General features: G+C 43.6%; 1 protein-coding gene across 9 annotated transcripts in view; it reads left to right on the forward strand.

Moving 5' to 3' along the window:
* Positions 1-24,722, forward strand: part of FHOD3 (formin homology 2 domain containing 3) — a 584,424-nt gene that overhangs the window by 40,724 nt on the left and 518,978 nt on the right. For all 9 annotated transcript variants that reach the window (XM_053571099.1, XM_053571100.1, XM_053571102.1 and 6 more), the window contains exon 2: positions 14,610-14,716. In XM_053571099.1, coding sequence (XP_053427074.1) covers positions 14,610-14,716 — 107 coding nt within the window. The remainder of the gene's footprint in view (positions 1-14,609; positions 14,717-24,722) is intronic.

Consider the following 24,722-nt stretch of genomic DNA (forward strand, 5'->3'; position numbering starts at 1 on the left):
TCTGAGAATCTCAAAGGCAGCATAAACCTCAGTGCGTGAGCTCCTAAAGAGCCAGAGGTATTTTGTTGAGAGTTTTTGACTGATCACTAAACCAGGGCTGTCTGGTTATGGAGTTAATGAATTACTGAGGGAATGGAGTTGAGTAAATCACACTGCTGATTTCATGCTGCTGATTTTGAAATCCTCTGGTTATTGAGGTGTAGGTAGAGTGTTATGTTCAGCTGAAGCTGAATGAAGAAACTTTATGGTGAATCATATAGTCCTGGGGCTCAGGAGCACCAAGTCACCGGAGCCAGGGTCCAGATGGTGTAGAAGTGAACTGGATGGGCAGGTGGCTCTGTCAGGGCACTAGCTGAGCTTGGAAGGAATGAAGGGTTGTGCTGCTCAGCCCCACCTCCCTAGGCCTTGAAAGGGAAGGCCAAGGGTTTCTACATGTTTCTACTTTTTTTTTTTTTTTTTTTGAGACAGAGTCTCACTCCTTGCCATGGGTTGAGTGTGGTGGTGTCATCATAGCTCACAGCAAACTGAAACTTGGGCTTAAGTGATCTTCTTGCCTTAGCCTCCTGAGAAGCTGGGACTGCAGGTGTCCTCCACAATACCTGACTACTTTTTCTGTTTTTAGTAGAGACAGGATCTTGTTCTTGCTGGCCTGGTCTCGAACTCCTGAACTCAACAAATCAACCGGCCACAGACTCCCAGAGTGCTAGGATTATAGGCATGACCCACCAGGCCTGGCCTGTTTCCATTCTCTAACAGAAACAGGAAACTTGGATTTTTATGAATCATCTTTTTACTTTTAAACTATTGGCAAGTGATCAAAAACATTCTAAAATGCCATTTAGGCCAAACCAAGTATGGCGATGAGCTGCCAGTTGCACCCCGCTGTCCTCTAGGCTCTGATGTTTCTTAGCTGTGATAATGGGCTGGCCTGAGGCTGGCTTTCTCTTCTTCCCCATGGGAGTTTCCTGGGGGTGCTCTGGAGTGTGTTCAGGGCTTTCCTGGCTAGCAGGCAGCTCACCCTCTAGTAGTAGTGAAAGCTTTTCCTAGAAGTCCACAGTCACGGCCAGCTGGACTTCCTCTGAGGTGTGACTTCTGTTCCTAGGCCTTTGTGTCACACACTCCAGGTGGAGCTGGATTCTTGGCCTGTTTGTGTGTTTTCCTGGGATCTCAGAGGACCTGCATTTGGACCCTGGGGCAAACTTGCTCAGTGCAAAGAACATTGTGGGGATAATGTTGTGGGATGGGAGGGAGTACTGGGGGCTGGCTGGACAGGGACAAGTTCTGAAGATATTCAGGCTCCTAAGATTCTGCTCTTGATTTTCAGCCCATCCTGAGACTTCTGAACTCCCCCAGGGAAGTGGAAGTGGTACTCTGGTGTCTTTTCTCAAGGTGGGGTCCCTGGTTTCTGTCAGATCACCTGTGGATGACAGGAAATGGACTGTATTATGGGCCACTCCTGCCCAGACCCACAGGATTTTAAATGTCCCCCAGGAGGTTATTGTGCACTCCGAACTTTGAAAACCATGGATGGAGGGATGGTAGAGGCCCTGGGCAGTAAGGTATTGTGATTCCCAGTCATGTTCTATAGGCCCCGCCAGGCAGGAATGCGTGGATCAGAGGGGCCGGCTGTCAACTGGGCTGATTCTGGCTCACAGCCCAGAACCTAACAGGAAGTATTAAGTGGTGTCTGTCCAGCACCAACTTCATGGGTGTGCAGTGAGGGCAGTCGTGCGGGGCCCCATACTTGGAAGGGGCCCCTGTACTTGGGATTTAATGCTCTACAGTCACAGTCTTGAGATTCTTAATTTTATTTTTGAATTTGTATCTTTTAAGTAAAGGCTGACAAGAAGATGGGGCAGGTGCAGGGGCTTGGTAGCACTGCCTCTCTAACCTCCCTGCAGTGGGTGTTCTGATGCCCACTTTCCATACCTCCCAAGGACTTTTGCTATCCATCATCCCATAGGGGCCTGGGTGCAGGTGCACAGCAGGTTAGGATTGGGCATGTGCCCTGTGTGCTGAGTGGCAGGGCAGGCGGTGTGTACTTGTGAGGCTCTGCATGTGCCCAAGGAAGTGCAATGGTGAATAGCAGATTTAAAAAGTACCATGGCAGGTCCAAGGAGAGACTGTTGATGAAAGGAAGATATTTTTCCTGCTTTTTAACATGAGGCCCTACATTTTGAATTTGCACTACAAATTTTGTCTCTGACCTGAGTGACTCTGTGCATGAATCCTGTTCTTGGTGGATTTGTCTTATTGGTGGTGCACATCAATGAAATAGCATGCCCCTTCCCCTTGGTTTTCCCCTTTTAGCAACTTTTCATTCTGAAAATATCTAAAGTCTTCCACATGTTTGCAAGATTCTTTAAATTATACATTCTAGTAAAAGTTCCTTGTAACTTTTATGCAAGAGTTTTGAAGATTCAAAGAGAACTGCTAAGAACTATCCTAAGTATATGGTTTCTCCAATAAGTAAATGTTCACTTTTCACTGCACAAATTTGGTTATGTTGTTAAGCCACTTAGGGATGGTGTGCATGGCCTCACCTTGTCAGGCAGGATAATAAATAAATGGAATATACTTGGGACATGGTATTTGCTCAGGGAATGTTTGCAGTAAGAATGGGAGAGGAGGATTAGAATGTGCATGTATTGGCAAAGGTTTTTATTATTTGAAAGGATGAGCAGCTGATAACACTGGGCCTAATTATTTTCAAGTAAAGTTGCCACAATCTGTGTCTCTTTCGATGGCTCATCTGCACTGGTCATCCACCATGTTCTAGTGGGAGCCCTCTGCCCTTGGCTGGTATGACAGCCCTCTGTTGGTTTTTCTCTGGTCTTCTTCCTCCCCTTGCCTCCTCTCTCACTGTGTGATCTCTGCGCACACCACTTCTTAGTCTCATTTACTTTGACTTAATCTCTAAATGCTGGAATTGCCAAAGGCTTCCTCCTTTGCCTTCCCTTCTTCCTCATTCTGTATTCTGTGTGCAGCAGCTAAGAACCCAAGCTCAGGAGCCGTGCTGTTTGGGTTTAATTGCTACTAATTTTGGCAGTGTTGGGTGGCTTTTTTTTTTTTTAATTTTATTTATTTTTATTTATTTATTTATTTATTTTTATTAAATCATAGCTGTGTACATTGATATGATCATGGGGCATCATTCACTGGCTTCACAGACCATTTGACACACTTTCATCACACTGGTTAACATAGCCTTCCTGGCATTCTCTCAGTTACTGTGCCAAGACACTTACATTCCACATTTACCAAGTTTCACATATACCCTTGTAAGACGCACCCCTGGTGTAATCCCATCAATCCCCTTCCGTCTACCCACCTCCCTCCTCCCTCCCCTCCCTTTCTCCCTTCCCCCTATTCTTAGGTTGTAACTGGGTTATAGCTTTCATGTGAAAACCCTAAATTAGTTTCATAGTAGGGCTGAGTACATTGGGTACTTTTTCTTCCATTCTTGAGATACTTTACTAAGAAGAATATGTTCCAGCTCCATCCATGTAAACACAAAAGAGGTAAAGTCTCCATCTTTCTTTAAGGCTGCATAATATTCCATGGTGTACATATACCACAATTTATTAATCCATTCCTGGATCGATGGGCACTTGGGCTTCTTCCATGACTTCACAATTATGAATTGGGCTGCAATAAACATTCTGGTACAAATATCTTTGTTATGATGTGATTTTTGGTCTTCTGGGTATATGCCCAGTAGAGGGATTACAGGATTGAATGGCAGATCTATTTTTAGATCTCTAAGTGTTCTCCATATCTCTTTCCAAAAGGAATGTATTAATCTTGGGTGGCTTTTTGGTCAGATTATAATTTTCCATCAGCTTTTGCTTCAAAGTTTTATTTCAAGTAAAGATGAGATGTTATCATAATGATACCTTTTTTGTAAACTTGTATGAGGATCAAATAATTCATGTTAATTCCTGTAAGTGAATAGGAAATGTTCTTAATTATTAAAAGTTGAATGTTTTGGCTTCTGCTTCTGGCTATACTGAACTGGCTTGTAGCAGCACAATCTTCCTACCCAGAACAACAGAGAAGCTAGCTAAAGGACTAAAAGTATTTGTTTGAAGGCTCCAGTGAGCTACGAGGGCAGCCAAAACTTCACAGGCCAAATGCAGCTGCCAGCAAAGCTGTGCGGGCAGGGCTGCTCAAGGCCTGGGAGCCCACCTCTCATACCAGTATGCCCAGGATGGAGGGCATGGAGTCAAGGGGAATATCTTGGAGTTTTCAGATTTAGTGTCTGCCTGGCTGGGATTTGGACTCACATGGGGCCTGGTACCCAGTTTTGGTGGATTTGTCTCTTTTGGAAGGGGGAATGTTTATCCCGTGCCTGTATAACCATTGTGTCTCAGAAGTAAATAACTTGTTTTTTATTTTACAGGATCACAGCTGGAAGAAACTTGCCCTGAGTCCCAGATAAGACTTTGGACTTTTAAATGGGTGCTGAAATGAGTTAAGACTGTGAGGACTATTGGGAAAGGACAATCGTATTTTGCAGTGTGAGAAGGGCATGAGATTTGGGGGGGCAGGGGCAGAATGCCATAGTTTGGATGTTGTTCCCTCCAAATCTCATGTTGAAATTTGATCCCCAATATTGGAATTAAAGCCTAGTGGGAGGTGTTTTGGTCATGGGGGTGGCTTGCTCTTGAGTACAGGACAGTTGTTATTATCTTTAGGGTAAATTTCTAAAAGAATTACTAAAAGTGAGTGAGTTCTCTTGTTAGTTCCCACACAGGAGCTGGCTGTTAAGAAGAACCTGGCACTTCCTCCCCTTGCCTCCTCTCTCACTGTGTGATCTCTGCACACACGGCTTCCTTTCACCTCCTGCCTTGAATGGAAGTATCCTGGGGCATTCCCCAGATGTCCCATCTTTCAGCCAGCAGGATCGTGAGCCAAATAAACTTTTTTTTATTTATACATTACCCAATCTAAGGTATTCTTTTTTAGCAACATGAAACAGACTAAGACAATGATGTATGGTATTATTTGTTTATTTGAAATGTGTAGAATAAGCAAATCTATAAAGATAGAAAGTAGATTAGTGGTTTCCAGGGGTTAGTGAGCCTGTGTGCAGAAATGAGGAGAGACTGCTGTGGATACAGGTTTCTTGTTGGGGTGATGAAGCTGTTTTGAAATTGATTGTGGTGATGGATACACAACTCTAAGGATATAAGCCAGGCAATTACCTACTTTAAAGAGGTGAATTATATGGTATGTGAATGCTATCCTAGTAAACCTGTTACCTCCTAAATGGAGATGAAACAAAGGTGCTTCTGGAAAACAGAAACTGAGGAATTTCATTGCCAGCAGATTCTCAGGGTTCTTTAAGCAGAAGGAAATTATCAGAGATAGAACAACAGAAACACGGGAAGAAATCAAACTGTGTGGGTAAATGACTGATGAAACAATATTGTCACGAGTTTTAAAACATATTTCTCAACATCTCAAAAGGTACAAACATGTTTAAGTGGTCTAGTGCCCTTAGATTGTCTGGAAAGTGATAATGCAAATTTATAGTAGTTTCTGCTGAGTCAGGACGGTTGTTATTATCTTTAGGGTAAATTTCTAAAAGAATTACTAAAAGATTGCATAAATGGGAATAAATAGAATCATGGAAAGGAATATGGAAAGTTGAAGAACAGTAGATTTAACCAAATTTGGCAAGAATAAAGAAAGGAGGTAACTATTAACTTGTAGATAAAATACTGAACTTGTGGATCTGATCACTGTAGGTTAACAGATTTTGACTACGTATTTTTTTTATTTTAAACATTGTCAAATTGCATTAAGAAACTATATTGTACTTACAAGAGACACATCTTAAATATGTGGGCACCAGTTGTAAATACAGGACTGCAAGAAGGTAAACCCTGAAACACTAGCCAGAAGAAAGTGGTATGGTTGAATTAATAACAAATGATGTCATCTTTAAGGCAAGAGTCATAACTAGAGATGAGGGGGAAATTTCAGAGAGCTAAGAATGTTGGTCCCCTAGGAAATATTTGTCTGCACCTAATAAATAACCAAACTAAATATGTCGAATATTGGCAGATTTAAAAGGAAAAATAGAAAAGTTCATGGTTGCAGGGGAAGAGTAACATGCCTCCTAGAATATTAAGCGGATACAGAACAGCAAGGATAGATTTGAACTTCTCAGTTAACAAATGCTGCAGCTTCTGAGGACATATGCTTTCCCTCTATTCTGTCTATTGGGATGTAAGTAGGTCTCAAGAAATTTCAAATAATTGAAATCATATGAAGTATATTTTCTGACCATAGTGGAATTAAAGTAGAAATTAATAAAAGAAGGTACTTGAATCATCCTAAATTTTTGGAAATTATGTGATACACTACCAAATAATCCTTGGGTCAAACAAGAAATCTCAGTGAAATTTAGAAAACATTTTGATCTAAAGATAATAAAAATGTGGCATATCAAGAGCCTGTGGGCCATAGCTAAAATTTAAATTAGAGGAAAATTATAATCCTAAATGTACATAATTGAAAAGAAGAAAGACTGAAAGTCGTATGATTTTACAGGTTAGGAAGCGACAACATATTAAACACAAAGAATGTAAAAGGAAAAAAAAAAGAACAGAAATTAATAGAAAACAAAGTTAGAGAAAAAGCAGTATTATCAAAAGTTGTTTCTTTGAGAAGACCATGAGAGAAAAAACTGAGAAAGTAATAGTTACCAATATCAAGAAGGGAGAAAGGGACGCCCCTGTGGGTCCTCCAGACACAGGACTTGCTCTTATCGTTAGGCATGTCAACACACTTGTGAAATTTCAAATGCTGTGTTTTATTCATGCACCAACTCCCAAATCTTATTTCTTTACTCAGCTTCTCCACTTGTTTTAGTTATAATGTGTTAAAACCAAAAAAATTCCAATTTTATCCTCTCTGCCCCAAACAGCTTTTTGTCCAGTGTCTCCCGTGTTGGCAAATGGTACCACCACTTTCTGTTTGGTAATCCTTTTGCCTGTCTGTGTTGGACACGTCCACGTGCAGCCACCCAGTCCAATGACTTTTCCTTCCTCCTTCCCATCCCCCCGCCACCTTCCCTGTGTCACGTATCTTTCTTTCTCTCCATCTCCCCTGCTTCCACAGTTGTCCAAGCTACTTTCAAATTGCCTTCAGTTCCGGCAGCGCCTTCGTCGTTTGTCTTCTGCCTTCCATCCGCACTCGGCAAAGTGGGTTCTGCAAGCATTTGCTTACAGCCATTCCAGTGCACGCCTCCTCATCGCCCTAGAATCAAGTCTAGTTTTCTGGGGCCTGGAAGCCTCCTTCCCCAGAGCCCTTGGCCTCCCTACCTTCAATCCTTCCCCTCCCCAAACTCGTCCTTGTGGCTGGGCTTTTGCATCCACTGTACCTCAGTCCTTGCAACCCACACCCCTCCCCCAATGAAAACAAGAACAGACCACAAAGGTGACTAACCCACTGTGCTCCTCACTCCCCCAAGCTCCAGGCAGCTCTGGATGATCAGTCCTACCCAGGTCTCTCTGTAACCTCGTCTGTCTGGCTCATGTTATTTCCCTCGGACACAGGGTAGTGCTTGTGCTCTTGATTTTCAGAGAGAAGCAAAGGAAAGGACTGTTAATCTGAATTAGTGAATAAATGAATAATAATGAACAATAATAATCCCTGAAACATAGTGCTGGTACTCTTTTTGAACTTGAATAAAGTAAAGAGAAAATGTAAAAAGGTACCTTGTAAACCTAAGTAAACATATTCCAGCAGAAAATCTTGATGTGTTTTTGACTGTTTATTTAATGATAACAAGGTATTTAAAACAATTCAAATATTTACCTATTTACCAGATTATCACTCTCTCTAAACTTAAGCTCTTAATGGGTGAAACTGTGCCTTTGTCTTTCTTGCAGAATTTGGCAGAAGCCTTTGCTTTTGATTGGTGAGCTGGGCACTTTTGTTGACTTAAATAGAAATCTGGGGCTTGATTTGGAACCTGGTTTGGTCAATTTTGGGACATTGCTGCTCTTGCTTAGGTTGGTGGCCACAAATAACATAATTTATTAAAGGTTTCTGAGGAAGTAAAATCCAATCATTTTCTTTTTTATTTTTTTAATTTTTTTTGTGGTTTTTAGCCGGGGCTGGGTTTGAACCCACCACCTCCAGCATATGGGACCGGTGCCCTACTCCCTGAGCCACAGGCGCCGCCCAACCTAGTCATTTTCAAAGGAGACACATTCATGTTATGTTTACAAATATTCTTGTCCTTCACTCTAAAAGCATTTACTAAAGCATCTGTGGTGCTTGTTCCAAAGAGGCTAACTGGATCTCTGAGGACTGAAAAATGTAAATATGATTTATTGGGGTTAGGCAACGGGACCTATTTCTTCTGGTATCATGTAAATCGGTTTCATGTGTGTTTCCTCTGAGATTGGATTTATTCTGCCTGCCCTTCCCCCCCCCCCAAAGGCTATGACACGTCCCTTGGACCTACTTTGTGGACTGTGTGCCCTTTCCCTCTCCTAGAGACACTGCTACCTCTGGAGTGGTGGGCAGCTGCTGGTGTCAGCATGGGAGGTAGAAAGGGATTTGCTGGGGGCTAGTTTCATGTAGTCTTTCTCAAATAAAAGTGATCAATGTTACTTATATTTTTAAAATACATAAACTTGACTATAGCTTCATGCAAAGCTAATAATCTTACACTGTGAAATGCATGGTACACACAAAGGAATGTGTATGGAGGGTGTCTCTAATTTGAAGGATGAGGAAAGAAAGACCACATCTTCACTGTCCACCTTGGGAGATGGCAGAGGGCAGCCCCAGAGTGAATGCCCTCCACCTTGTCCCTCGGAAGTGATTGTTACGGGGTTGGGGGAACCAGAGGCTTACAGCGAGGATTCTCTGTTGGTTTTATTACGAATTGTGAAAGGGACACGTGGCACTGCTTGCTGGAAGCTGTTTTTCCCAATATTCTAGCTTGTCATCTAAGTCCACTTTTTCATCACTGCTGCATTTAGAAGGAACCACAAAATCTAAGGAAGCCACAGGCTTCATGGCTGCCTAGCAACAGAAGTACCATTTGAGGGAGAGACGGGCGCAGCTGTCTTAGAACTGACCAACTGAAACACGGAGGGCTGTTGTGCTGCTCTGCCAGCTGTAATGAGCCCTAAGTGGGGCCTCAGAGGGAGGCGGGGCCTGCAGCAGGGCTTCCTTTGGAGCCAGGAGCAGGCCAGCTTCCTGAGCATGTGACCAGGGCAGTCAGAAGGACCCTGTGCTTGCAGTTGCTATATTGAAATTCTTCATAGTTTTATCTTTTGTTTTGTGTTTTGTTAGTGAATATCAAGGGGCCAATGGAACATGCTCTGGAGGCTGGGAGCTTCAACCCAGCATGGTCTTCTCTGCCCCCTTTCCCTCCATGGAGGCTGCTCGGCTAACCGCTCCGGCCTCTACTTTGGCTCTCCTCACTTTCTTTTGGCCAGCTGCTGCTGCTGTCCTCACCTCTAAGTGGGGGTTTGGGCTCAGGGATGGTCAGGGATGCATGTGTGTGCTCTGTGGTGTCTCAGGGCTGGGCACTTGCTGGCCATCCCTACCTTGAGCTGACAGTGTCATGGTACATTCAGTGGGCAACTTGGTGGGGTGAGCCTCTCTCCTTGTCTCCATCCATGTGCAGAGCACAGCCGGTGTGAAAGTTGTACTCCCTGTCTGCTGTGGGTTGGGGTGGCGGCTCGTGGGAGGAGATGGACTTGAAGTCAGAACTTCAAGCTCTGGGTCTACTGGACAGTTCTGGCCTGGGTCAGTTTGGTGATTCCTGCTGGGCTCGCTCCTGTGTCTGTTGCCAGCTGGTGGGTCATCTGGAGGCACTGAGATCCAGGTTGCCCTCACTTGACATGTGATGGTGGCAGGCTCTGGGCAGGGGCCTGAGACGTTCACTCTCCAGCAGGTTACCCCAGTGTCTTCAGGTGGTGGCAGAGTTCCAGGAGCAGCAGGAGAGGACAGCCCCAGTGAGCGAGTGCCTTTCAGCTCTCTGCTAGGTCACGTCTGCTGCCACCCCATTGGCTGAAGTAAAACGCCAGGCAGCCCAGACTCCAGGAGGAGAGGCCCATCTGCCTCTAGGGAAGGAGCTGCAAAACCACCTTGGGAGGCTGTGAAGGAATTACAAAATCGAAGGAACCACAAAATCTATGGCTGGGGGGCCAGTTAAACCACAGAAGCAAAAGATGTTTATTTGAGATTTTCTTTAGGTTTGTTTTTTTCTTTCTAAAATCAGCATATATTTTCTTACATTTGAACTATTATCAAAATTAGTTTAGAAGGTGGCCTAGTGTATATACATATGTATTTATAGAATTGTTCTGTTCTAGTCTATTTCAGGATTACACAGAAATTTTATTGCCTACGCTGGGGGTCAGCTGCTGCCCAAACCTAGATAATCATTAAATCACCCTAGTAACGTGCCACTGTCGTGGAGTAAGGAAGGAAGGGGCAAAATAGGTAGTTGAGATGTGACATCAGCCTTATTTTCAGATGATTGTTTTTTTTTCTTTTTTTTTTTGAGGATGATCCCACCCTTTCTAATTGAATGCATTCTCCCTGTAGTAACTGTCAAAAGAACACAGCATGACTTTTCACAGCCCCCCCCCCCCATGAGAAGCAGAGGTCTCCAATGTCTCCAGAGAAGGGGGGCCAATTTTATTGGTGCGTTTTGACCCTTGTGGAGTGGCACAAAATCCAGGGTATTTGGAAGGACCCTTACCCTTACTGTAGATCCGGGAAGGGCTCCCCTCTGAGCACCCCACCCCCTGCCAAAATCCTGGCCACTGGCTGTAGGAGCTGTAACCCAATCTGAAGTCTTCCTGCTGTGCTGCTGTCACTGCCCCTAAATTTCCCTAATCCCTGCACTTCTATAATAGCCCTGTAATGTTATCTTCCCACATGGCTCCTGGCTTTGTCTGATGTCCTGAAGTGCCCACCAAGCCTAGAGCCAAGAAAGGAGTCTGGGGACATGCTGCCTGGGGATCAAGGTTGACATGAAGAGTCAGGAATTCCAGGGCCCATAAGTCATTTGGGAGGAGATTTGATGTGAGGGGAGGGGATCTGGTTGCCTCTGCATAAGTAGTGATTGAGACGCCCCATCAGGGGCTGGCTTGGCAGGCAGGTGTCCAAGTCCTTCGCTCTGTAGGTAAAGTTTGAATATTTCTCTCTAAATCTTTATAATAACCAGATTGGAATTAATCACCACTCACTGCCTATTCACATCGCTTGTGTGTTCTTTTGGAAGTTTATTACTCTTCCTTAGTTATTACCAACAAGATTGAAGAATTCAGAGAGTGTGCCTATCAATTTTTTTTTTTTTTTTTATAAAAGTGATGCCTAAACTTGACCCGCTCAAATATTTAGGGGATTTCATGGTTTCAATGTGTCAGTCTGGCCAAAAAGCACTTTAGCCTTCCTCCTTGGCTCATGTGATGGTTTAAATATTAATCTCATGTGTCTCAGATATAATGATCTGGCAGGGCTCGTGTGGTGGAGTGGCTTGGGCAGTGTGGCTTGTGTGGTGTCTTTGCAGGCTGCTGTGTTGTTAGGGTCCCCTCGGAGCACACGTGTCCTGTTTCCTGAGGCAGCCAACCTCTGAGCCTGCCCTCCTCCTATGACACTGCTCTGAGAGAGGGAGGGAGGTGGAGAGGGACCTGTGTTCACCTTCTCTTTTCCAGCTGAGAAACTCACCAGCACTAATGGGGAAGGGCTTGCCCACCCATTAATTAGAGGATTGGTGCTGTGACATTCGACTTAGGAAGTAAAGGCAGCCTCTATCCTGGTAGGGAGACTTGGGCAGTTTTGTGGAGGATGCTAATTATAGTGCATAGAAGGAATATCACTGAGGATGAACTTCCACATGTGTGACAGTTGATTTAAATGTTGTTTTATTCTCTTTTGTGTTGTTTGCATGTTGTACTTACTCAATTAAATGATCTCTTTGAATGAAGGAAGTAATTATGTGTTCCTTGGCGTCATGCCTGTGCCTGACATATAATTTTGTTAAAATTGAACTATGGAAATGGGTGCAGTTCATGCTGCCCAGAATGTGAGGAGAGGAATGGTGAGAATGGGTGTTTGTGCCAGGGTTTGGGATACTTTTAGCAGAAGGGTGGGGAGATTGTGATTCTGCGCTGGCTGGGGGCATGTGGAAGCAGATACCTGCCAGGACAGGGTCCACAAATATGTGCTCATCCTGGGCTGCTGGGAATAAAATCTGAAGGTATGGGATGGAAATGATGGGCACAAAAGCCACTAGTACATCCCCACATCCTCCCTAACTAAGGAGAAGGGTGTGGGTAGGGCTTAGGAGGATGGTGAGGACCAAAGCCTGGTCCAGGTTCTTGGCCTTTCATCCCCTTCCTGTTTTTACTTCATTGTTTGAGATTCATTGAGGGTACAAAGAATTAGGTTACAGGGATTGCATTTGTTAGGCAAAGTCCCTCTTATAATTGTGTCCCGCCCCCAAGAGATGTGCCATACAAGGTGACTCTCTACCCACTTCCTGCTTCCCTCTCCCCACTCCCTCACTTTAGACACCTCAACTGAATGGTTGGAGAAGGCCAGGAGCAGTGTGTGCTGGCACTGCTGGCCTGCTGACCTGTAAGGGGTCGATTGTTAAATGCTCAGAAATTTCGAGAGCATGTTGTCAAAGATAGCCATCATTAAAAATTACAGAAACTTACAATGAGTAAATTATTTTAAAAACAAAGATTCTATTCAAAACATGTCACTTCCTAATTATTTACTTTGTTTTGCTACCTCTGTTCTTGAGATTACATACATTTTATCTGTGTGGCAGAAACACCATAGTCTAGTGAGGGACGTGCACCCTTTTTCAAGCAGCTGTAGAAATTAAAAGCAAGAACAAGCTGCCAGTGATTACAGCTATACAAATGTCCACTGTATGTGTTAACAGTTCCTGTTTCTTATGGAATTTTCCACCTTGGAATGATAAAGTTTGATTTCATTCCACAGGAGATCCTTGGCCCAGGGACACCTTCTGCAGGGAGCTCTTCTGCTGCTTCCGTATTTAAATGCCTCCTCAGAGCAGATGTTCTGCCTATAAAAGGCCAGTCAAGAATGCTGAAATTCACCAGCATGCCTTCAGTAATTATGAGGGGCAGTCTGTTATTGGAGAAATAAAACAAGTGAATCAAATAGGATTAACCCCTTCAAATGATTTAACTAGGTATTTCCAACAAATAATAAAGAACAAATTCCTTTCATTCTGTTGAGGATAACCAGAGACAAGGAACTGTAGGGTCTCTAACAAGAATTAACAGTCTATTACGGATACTGATTCTAAACAAGATGACAGTCTATGTTTCTTTTCTTGAGGAAAATAGTAAAGCTTTTTCTATCAAAGGAGGCTAATTCCTTGTTTGAAATCTCATAGCAGATTATCAAGCATTCATCTACAGCAGTGGTTCTCAACCTTCCTAATACTGTGACCCTTTAATATAGGTCCTCATGTTGTGGTGACCCTCAACCATAAAATTATTTTCGTTGCATTTGCATGACCTTGAATCAAACTGCTGGTATTGAATCCCAGCTCCACCATTTACCAGATGGTGACATTGGGGATTCCTCAGATTCCTCATCTGTAAGATGGGGATAATAGAACTTTCAGAGTCAGTGAGAATCAAATGCCTTACTGTGTACAAATGCATAAAACAATTCCCAGAGCATAATAACATGGAAGTGTGTGTTAAATAAAATTTTTTTGAAAAGAGACTGGTAGCAAAGAGACCTAATTTCCTGGTTGATATGTTGCACTTTGGATATTTTACCATTCATATGGAGAATGTTTCAGTAAACTTGTAAAAATGTTTACTGAAGAATGATTATTTAATGTGCCAGGTATGACCACAGAATCTGAATAATACTAATCACACTAAATAATCTCACTGAATCAAAGGAAAGAGCATGTTTTCCCCACCAAATGTGCCTAGTAAGCCCTGTGACTCTTCATCTGTGGTCACATTGGCATTGTGATCTTGGTTTCCACGCCACAAATGTATGACTTCTCCTCAGCCCCACGCAGTAGAAAGAGGCGCTGGCCCAAGGCCCAGATGGTTCTGTCAATGCCACTCCTTTATCAGATGCTTTACCCATCTACTTGCACTAACTTACTAGCTCTTCTAGTTATGATCTACATTGTAAAATTTTGCTTGCTTTATTATTTTTTTATTTATATTTTGAGATAGAGTCTCACTCTGTTGCCTTGGGTAGAGTGATACAATGTCATAGCTCATAGCAACCTCAGTCTCTTAGGCTCAAGAGATCCTCTTCTCTCAGTGTCCTGAGCAGCTGAGATTACAGGCACCAGGCATGATGCCTGACTAGTTATCTATTTTTAGTAGAGATGGGGTCTCGCTATTGCTCAGGCTGGTCTTGAACTCCTGAGCTAAGCAATCTACCCGCCTTGGCCTTCTAGAGTGTTAGGATTACAGGCGTAAGCCCCTGCACCCAGCTATTTTGCTTGATTTTTAAGTAACACATGAGGGCAACGTGATGTGATTTCTTTATACTTAGTCCCATCTAAGGAGCAGGCCAGACATGACGGGCTCTTTCTCTTGCAGCTTGATGACTGCACGCTACAACTGTCCCACAATGGCACCTACTTGGACTTGGAAGCCACCCTGGCAGAGCAGCGGGATGAATTGGAAGGCTTCCAGGATGACGCTGGGTAAGAGCCTTAAAATATTCTGGAGAAAACACCATGGCTTTGACCTTCTCTTCACTCCCAGTCACACAAAAGGAAGGGAGATGCATGCGGGTCATCAGTGGTGACTTTTCCATTCTGAGTAACTTTTCTTCACAGGGGTGGTTGGGGGTTGGGGAATAGCTTGTCCTAGGAAAATTGCTGGTATAGTTTAATCAAGTATATGGTATTTACATTCTAAGTTTGCTTAATTAATTAATTATTTAGTTAATTATTTTAAGAGATGAGGCCTTGGTCTGTTGCCCAGGTTTGAGTGCAGTGGCATGATCATAGCACACTATAGCCTCAAACTCCTGGGCTCAAGAGATCCTCCTGCATTAGCCTCCCAAATAGCTAGGGCACTTGGCACCATGCCCTACTGATTTATTTTTATTTTTAGAGATGGGATCTTGTGTTGTGGGATGGTGTATTCTAAGTGATTTTTAAACTAACAATTAAATTGATATTTTTTCAGATTTCAGTAGCTTGACAACTGTTGTCAACATTGCTTTCAGTTATTTATTGGATAAGTTAATTTTCTTGGCAGATGCCCTAGTAAATAATTTTATGCTGTATCATCTTTTAAACTCATGGGTGGGGATAATTATTAATTATGTTAATTACCATCAAGTTACTTTGAGCCTACATCTAGAATTGCTTAATATTTCTGATTGCTGAAGAAATATTCTGAGTCTGAATAAAGTAATACACATATAAAAAATCAGAGATGTGCACAGAGAGTGATATCTCGGTAGGAACATACTCTCACAAGGAGCCATTCTTGTGTTTATTAAGTTATGACATGGCCTCTGGACCCCACCTCCCTTCCCATCCCTTATCCATCTGGAACCAAGCATATCTTTGGTTTCATCACCCTTCTCCTCAGAAGCTTTCAGAAATTCCTTGTTGCTTTTCAAATAATGCTTAGCTATCTTAATGTGGTGTTTGGGGACCCCCAAAAGTTGTTTGAAGCTACCTTGCCAAGTAAAAAATAAAGTCAGGTGAATATTATCTGGGAGTACTGATTTTGTAATAATAGCTCAAAGAATGGGGAAATATTAGAACCTTCTTAGTGTTAGTTTCATGTAGCTGTCTGAGTCCAGTGTGTACTGATGGCTTCCTGGGTTTCCTCTGCCTTAACGCCCTTCACAATTTATGGTTATTGTTTCTCTAATTATTCCTCTTCTCTGCTGCTGAAATTCCACTGTGTCTGTCTGTATGTCCAGCACCTAGCATTTTCTCAGCATATTATGGCACTCACTGAATACTGCTGGCCAGGTGAACGGTGTGGTCCCTGAATTGATTCCCAAGTGGTGTGGTCATGAGCACCAAGGAGACCAAGGACCTTGGTAGGATCCAGCAAGGTTCCCTGAGGACACCCTTCTTGTCTCCAGAGTAGTTGTACAGGCCACATCAAAAATGTATAGGAAAAGACCCTGGCTAAAGCCTATAGTACACCATAGGCCATACACATGGGAAGGGCTATTTTAAGTCATACCAGATTCTACTTATTATTTTAAAAAAAATAACATTACTAAGCTTATAGACTTGGGGAAATTCCATTGCTACAGTTTTTACCAAGTATTTGACAATGACATCCCTTTATTTGAGGTGTTAGAATGCAGGCTAGGTGATAGTTTGACTGGATGACTTCAGGGCTCATTGATCAAACAGACCCCAGGAGTGTTATGAGTAGATTGTTGTCAGCTTGAAGAATGTCTCTAGTGGTGTTATGCTTGAAGGCCTTCCCTGCTTAATTTTTTTTTTTTTTTGAATTATCAAATCACTTGAGGGATTTGGAGATGGCAGCTCAGAAAAAGTGTTAATTTGTTAGATAACGGTATAAGAATAAAGAGTAGGGGAGAAAATAACATCTTTAGAGCACCTGCTATGCCAAGCACTCATCTAGGCTCCATATTCGTAGTATCTTTGTTTTATAGTTAATTCTCATAATAGTCATATAATTGGATTTTTATAGTCTCTATTTTTCATTTCAGACAACTGAGGGTCAGGAGTTGCATTTCATGTCTAGGGCATCAGGGCCAGCAACAGAGGGAACCAAGTTTGAACACAGGTGTGACTGTTCCCAAGATTGTACTTCTCTGCCATCTCAGGAACTTCTGGGCAAAGACACTTCCGGTTCTGTGTAGCACGTCCACTTAACCTTTGATGATGTGAGATTGGTTCATATAAGGCATTGGTCCTGGTCTAAAACACTGCCTCCAGTTGGAGCAGCACCCTGCAGGGTGACTCCAGGGAAGACACCTTGCTGCCGTCATTCATCACTGACACTGCAGCTCATCTTGGCAACACCTGTGTCTAGATGCTGGCAGTTCCTCCACAGCTGTTCCCAGGGAGCCAGGGCATCCTGCTGCCAGCTCACCAGAGTAAATCCTGGGACTTTCTTTCTCACTTTGTTCCCTTCTGTATCATCACCTGGCCATGGGTCCCTCTAATAGCTGGTGCCTGAATCCCATTTCTGCACCCTGATAGAAGAGATGCTGGGAAAATGAGTTATGGCAAGACAAGAAGGTGGAACTAAAGATGTGGGCAACTGAAAACAAAGGAAGGTAGCCCCAAAGATGTTGGGTAGCTACTTATTTGATAAATGTGCCCCACACTTACCCCAGGGTGAGGTTTTCTGTCTTTGAAATGGTCTCCTTTCATAGGGACTCAGCCCTAGTCCATTTTGTCTGAAAGAATGTGAACAAGGCACATTGATCTCCTGGCAGAGAGGCCCATCTGCCCTTGGCTTAGGTTGCAGAAGGGTGGTATTGTCTTAGCATTGCCACATCACTTCTCTTGCCCCCAAGGTTATTTACCATCACTGCGCCCTGGAGGCATGAGGCAGCTCACTGGAGCTGGAAATGCCTGCAGGCTGAGCCCCCACATGCATGTGGGAGGTGCCTGGGCACATTAGCACGACCACTTGCACTGAAGGTCTCTTCTATGTTCTCTCTCAGATGTGTGGCATTTGGCTAAATCTGTGTGCCTAAGAACTCATGTCTCCCATATACGGGAATTAAAATATAGTGGTTTCTTATGTGAGATTTGTCCTTTGAGGTATGAAAATAGCAATGAAATTCCATTTTCCCCTCTTTATTTATTTGTGTTAATTATAGCAAAATATCTGCTAATATTGCAACCATCTAATGAAGACGCATGGTGGGCTGGGTACAAACAGTGGTATTTTTCATATAGTGTGTTCTGATGAAGTTTCCTTGCAGGAGGAGTTCATTTCTTTGTTACCCTGCACTTTTAGGCCAAGACTAAAAATTAATTCACTTGTTTAGAATTATCACTCAGGCTATAGCTAATCAAAGAGGAAGAGAAAGACATTTAAAAATGGAAGGACAAAATGATTATTATGTTAACAAAATATAGCCAGGTCTGCACATGGCTTTCAAGGCCAGGGAAGTTAGTAAGCATAACACAGCACAGTGGAAACAGACCCTGCCATTGTACGACCTTGGGCAAGCTGCTTTACTTCTGATGGGAGTTTACAAAATGAGGACATTTATAAAATTTATTTATAGAATAAGGACAGTTTTACTCAATCCCATTTTTCTCCTGTATGAACAGAGAGCATAGGGTCTCTCATAACCAAAAAGAACAGTGTGACATAACGGTTAGGGACCTGGGCTTTGTAGTTGGTCTAGGCCAGTAGTTCTCAACCTTCCTAATGCTGTGACCCTTTAATATAGTTTCTGTGGGTCACGAGAACCGCCGGTCTAGGCACTGTTTGGTGGATGGGTCCCCTCTCCAGCCCTGAGATGGTACTTTACCTCTCTGAATCTTAGTTTTCTTATAAATGGAGATAATATAATACTGCCTTCTTGGGTTGTTTTGAGGTAAAACATGATGATGCATTAAGAATATTTAGTTCCTGGCACATAATACTCAAAACTAGTAGCCCTTGCTATATAATTACAGTCAGAATTTGGGGTGACGATTAATTGAAATGAGAGTTACCTGGAGGGATCTATGAAGGTCAGATGCCCTGAAATCTCAATTTTTTAGTTAAGAAACCACAACAGAGGCTTGCAGGGCCAGAGTCACTCACTCGTTCGCCTGTTACCACCCCCAATGCCTCTGAAAGGAAATGCTGCCAGTTAAGGTCCACAGGGAACTGTCACAGAGAAGGTGGCTTTTAGATTGAGTCCAGAGGGCAGATTTGTTCTGGGCAGGTGGGAGCATGGCTTGAGTTGAGAGTGGACCTGAGAGGCATGGTATATCAGGGACAGTGTGAGGACCAGAGTGGTTGCTGGACATGGCACATGCATTCCCAGGGTCTCCCAACTTCCAGTAACATGGGGCACTGGCCTTTTCCTTGCTGTGGCTCCCTTCAGGCCTGTGCCAGAGAATCGGCTCTGAAGACAGCTTCTGCTTCCTGCCCATATGGTACTGTTCACCTTCTTACTCTCACAATTTTGAGGGGGAGGATCCTGGGTATGTGTGGCTGGTGGCTTAGAAACCATGATTGGCTGTGTGGTCAGGAAGAGGTGGGAAGGGCTAAAGGGATGTCCATCTGCGGGCATAGGTGAAGCCACTGGCCTTGAGGTGGACCTGCTTAGGGGAACTGGGATTGGGGACCGGCTCTGGTGTGACTCTTAAACACCCAACTTCTCAGCTTGCCGCTTCTTAGTTCCAAAGATTCATGGGGGGTCCATGACCCCTGAGGTTTCAGCACTTTGCAGATATGTGGGATTCTGCTAGGGAGGCATTTCAGAGCCTTCATCAGATTCTTAAAGAGGTCTTTGCATTGCAGGATGTCATATTTTAAGGAATAAGAAGCATTTTCCTTTTCAGAAGATCTAATATAAAAGTTAACCTCACCCAATCACATATACTATTTCTGGGTTTCTTCTGCATCTAGGAAGGTGGAATGGGAGATCACTGAAAACACTTTGAACATAAAATCTACTGAACCTTAAAAACTGTACCAAAGCAAAAAACCAAAAAAAAAAAAAAATCCCTAAAGTTAAAAGAGAGATTCTGGCATGGGTGTGGAAGGGAAGATGTGAAGAACTTCCCATGTTCTCATCTTCTTAAGTAACATACCTTCAGCTGAGGGCAGAGGTGTGTTGGCTGAACTGTTTGTGGCAAATCAGTGAAAGGTGTAAGGGGTCTCCTGTCTTCCCAGATCCGTGCAAGGCTCAAAGTGCAGACCACCAAGTCCTGGTTCTTGCCACGGTGGGGGTGGAAACTAGTCCTTTCAAACCAAAGGAGCCTTGGGGGCGATTTCAGTGCTGGGCTGAGTGAGTACCAACTCCAAGACAGAAATGCTGATGTCTAGGTTCTGGCTTCGAGAGGTTTGGTGTGGGACCTGAAATATTGATGTTTAAAAAAGCTATTGCAGGTAGTTGACGTTTGGCTGGGAGACTAGGCATAAGTTCTTAGTCTTGAGAATATTGAAAACACCTGAAGACTTTACAAATTCCTTTTCCTGTGCCCAGCCCATGCTGCCATGCAGCAGTGATGTTTTAAAGCCCTTAGGTGATTCCAGCACGTAGTGAAAGGTGTAAGCTTGTACTCGAGGGAGACACATTCTGGAAAAGGCTGTGATAGTCTAAACCAGTGGTTCTTAACCTTCCTAATGCCATGGCCCTTTAATACAGTTCCTGTGGGTCGCGACAGGGTTGAGAACCACTGGTCTAAACGAAGATAAATAAACCCTGAATGGACAGTAGAATCAGGCCCCAGTACCTTCAAATAGCAGCTGGCACGATGGGGCAGAGATCTCCTGAGGCTGGACTCTGGGCTGGAGTTGGGAGAGAAATGACCTAGAGAGAGAGGAAGGCCTCACAGAACTCGAGTAACGAGGGGTCTGGGGGTGCGGTGGGAAGAACTTGAATAGGGAGGCTGAGGTCAGATGAAACCCACTGTGAGGATGGGAAGGGCAAGATGTGATGGGGCTAAACGTTGGGGCTGCAGAAGGTGAGTGGATTGGGGGGTGTCCCAGTGTTGGGGGGGAAGTATGTGGATCACAAGCTACTACCAGCTTGTGTAGAGGGACCCAGGAGGGTGGAATGGACGCACAATGGTAGGTAGCTGGTGCACACAATGGTGGACAACTCAGAGCATTAGTGAGGCTCTGGAATGGGCAATTTGGGGAGGGGAAGGAGGTGTTGTACACGTTAGACTGAGGGTACAGCAAGCCGCTTCAAGGTGTGGGGTAGCCAGTGAGAAATGTTGACCTGGGACCCAGGTGAGAAGCCTCAAGGACCAGGGAGGCTGAGGGCAACCCCATTGGAGGGAGGGGACTGCTGAATCTGGAGGTCTCTTTTCTCAGGGACAGCCACAGGAGGGGGCTGAGAAGACCACTGGGACCTGGATGTAGGGGCCAGAGAGTTAGTAGTCACCCATATGACCCACTGGAACCATAACCTGTGTACTGTGCCTGAATAAGGGATTAGTCTAAGCTGCATGTAACAAAGAACCCAGATAACAGTGGCTTGAACATTTTTAGATTAATATGAGGGTACAAATGATTAGGTTATAATGGGCTTGAAAATTGTGTGTGTGCATGTATGTGTATACAGAGGGTGCCAAAACATGTATACACATCTTAAGAAAGGAAAAACGTGTATTAAAATTATATACACATAGTAGAACCTCTGGAAGCTGACCACCCAAGGAATTATAACAAACTATTCAACATACAGAGCTGGTCAACATAAGGAACTAGGCCTACGGTACTGATACGTACACCTGGTGCATGTAGGGAAGTGGTCAGCTATGGAGGTTCTGCTATATGTACACACACACACAGAGTTTATATTTTGAGACAGGGTCTGTGTTTCTGCATTGCCCAGACTGAAGTGCAGCGGCCTCATCATAGCTCACTGTGTCTTTAAATTCTTAGGCTCAAGCAATCTTCCTGCCCCAGTCACCCAAGCTCACTGAGCCACTGTACCCAGCTGAGAATGTTTTTAATCTGAAAAAGGGGCCAGGTGTGGTGGCTCAGGCTGAGGTGGGAGTATCACTTGAGGCCAGGAGTTCTCTACCAGCATCGGCAACATAGCAATACTCATCTTCCCTTCTCCAACAATAAATTGGCTATTAAGAGAAAGAAAAGACAAGCCACAGAGTAGGAGAGAATATTTTCAAAACATTTGACAGTTAAAGAACGTGTATCCAAAATATACAACCAATTCTTAAAAGTCAGTAATAAACAGTGTGATTATAAAATAGGTGACAGAGCTGAAGAATACTTCACCAATGAAGATATTCAGATAGCAAGGATGTCGGACGTATATCACTTGGGAAATGCAAATTAAAAAGAGATATCACTGCACACCTATTAGAATGGTTGAAATCTAAAATACCAAACACTAGTGAGGATGTGGAGTAACAGGACACTCATTGGTTACTGGTAGGAATGCAAATGGTCCAGTCTCTTTGGAAGACAATCAGTTTCTCATAAAGCTAAATATAGGCTGCTTGTAAAGCTAAACATAAGCTTACCAGGTGATTCGGCAATCATGCTCCTAGGTTTTTACCCAAGTGAGTAAACATGCATCTACACCCACACCTGTACCATGTTTACCGCAGTTCAATCATTGCTAAAATTCGGAAGCAACCGAGATGGCCTTCTATGGCTGAATGGATAAACTATAGTATGTGTGTATGGGGGAATTATTCAGTGGTAAAAAGAAATGAGCTATCAAGGTAGAAAAGATATATAGTTTATGTATTATCTTGTGACGTGAAAGCCAGTCTGCGGGAGTTATGTACTGTATGATTCTAATTATATGACATTTGAGACAAGGAACAACTATAGAGATAGTAAAAATCCAGTGGTTGCTGGAGGTGGGGGACAGGGAGGGAGGGATGAGTTGGTAGCACAGGGGATTTTTAGGACAGTATAACTACTTTGTATATTATTAATGTCAGAACAGAACATGATGCACTTGTGAAAACCTGTAAAACTGTTCAACATAGTAAATCCTAATGTAAACTGTGGACTTACTAATAATATGTTAATATTGGTTCATATATTGTAACAAATGTAACCACTAAGGCAAACTATTGATAGGAGCAGCTGGATGAGGGGGTGTTTGGGCATGTGGGAACTTTTTCTACTTTCTGTACAATTTTTCTGTAAATCTAAAACCACCCTGAGTAGAGGATAACTAAATGGTTTCATGGACAATATGTTGATTCCATGCTGCTGTTTGGAACCCAGGCTTATCTGCCATCCTTGCAGTCTGGCTTTGGTGTTTCAAGCTGCATCATTGTTACAACGTGGCTGCCCCTCTGCCCCCATCAAGGCAGGAAGGTGTGTACTGGTTAGGATACAGTCTTCTCTGTTGCAAACAAGAATTCCTCCAAAATATGTGAGTTTAAGTAAGACAAAATTTTCTTTTTTGTGTTTGACTCCAAATGTAGTCAGTCATCTTTGGGACTGCTAAATAGTTACACCAACCTCAAAATGAGAATTCCATCTCTGGATCCAGGGTGGCTGCTTCAGCTCTTACCCTCTCATCTGCATTCCAGCCTCCATAAAGAAAGAAAGAAAGGGACAAAATGAGTGCCTGCCTGTTTCTTGGGCACACAGCTTTCACTTATAGGCCATTAACCAGTGCTGAGGCTCATGCAGTCATGGGGCTGTGTGCAGCTAACCTCTCCTTCTGTTACTGTGAATATACAGTGACAGCTGATGATCTCTCCCCTAGCTGGAAAAAGTGAAGAGCAGATGTTGGAGCTGGCTGGGTTTGCCCCTTTTAAAGAGCTTTCCCAAAGTTCTATCAGCAACTTCCACCTATAGTTCACTGTGCCACCTTGTGGAGAATGTACATGGCCACCCTAAACAAAATTGGGTACTCTTTCTTAGGCAGAAAAGGAAAATGGGTATTGGGTAGGTAACCAGCAGTGGCTGCCTTGAAAGGAGAGAGGAAACTTCACAGAATGAGCAGTGAGGATACCATGCCATCAAGTCAGGTTGTAAGAAAAGCGAGGCAAGGCCAGGGGTGGTAAGGAGGAGACTGAGGGTGTCTTTGGAGAGGGAGGAAGTGTAGGGTCATTGAGGACAGAAGCTAGGGGTGGTGGTAAGAAGGGGAGTCAGCAGAGTTTCCCAGGAGCTGTGAACTGGTTGAGCAAGAGCTTCATGTCATTAGGGAGATCTGAGGATGGAAGACAAGGGAGGGATCCAGTGACTATCAGAGACCTCACGCCATCCACAAAAAGTAACTAAAATGGGCCACGGGCCTAAGTGTAAGAGTCCAAACTATAAAACTCTTAGAAGAATACAGGAACAAGTCTCCATGACTTTGGGTTAGGCAATAGTCTTTTGGATATGACACCAAAAGCACAAATAATAAGAAAAAATAGATATGGACTTCATCAAAATTAAAAATGTATCTCAAAAAGACATAATTGATCAAGTGAAAACACAGGAGACAGAATGGGATCAAATGTATGTGGTATGTGGGGACCCTGAAGATTGAGCTGAGTGCAAGAAGCCAGACCCAAAAGGCAGCACGTTGTATAATTCCATTTGTATCAAATGTCCAGAGAAGGCAAATCTATGGGGACAGCAGAGCTTGGCAGTTTCCTATAGCTGGGTGTGGGAACAGGGAGTGGCTGCAGGTGGGCATGGGGTTTCTTTCTGAGGAGATGAAATAGTTCAAAATTAGAAGGTGGTGGTTGCTGTGCTGATCTATAAATATACTATAATCAGTAAATTATGCACATAAATAGGTGGGTTTTATGGCTTCTAAATTATACCTAATTATCACTTAAGAAAGAGATTCCAAGGAATGACTGTGGAAGAGACTCTGAGCTGGTGACAGGGTGGGCTGGGTCCCGGGAGAAGTTCCATGTTTTGTGAAGAGAGAACACTGGCGGAGTGGACCATGACTTGAGTTCAGTAAGAAAGTGCATTCTTTCAGCCTCAGGTCATCTTGTGGAAGCCAGAGGTGAGGGGACCAGAGCAGCCTGTCTGAGCAAGTGTCCAGGAGGTAGGGCTTTGCTGGGTCCCTTCTCACCA

Source organism: Nycticebus coucang, chromosome 19, assembly GCF_027406575.1.
Source record: "Nycticebus coucang isolate mNycCou1 chromosome 19, mNycCou1.pri, whole genome shotgun sequence".
Classification (NCBI taxonomy): Eukaryota; Metazoa; Chordata; class Mammalia; order Primates; family Lorisidae; genus Nycticebus; species Nycticebus coucang.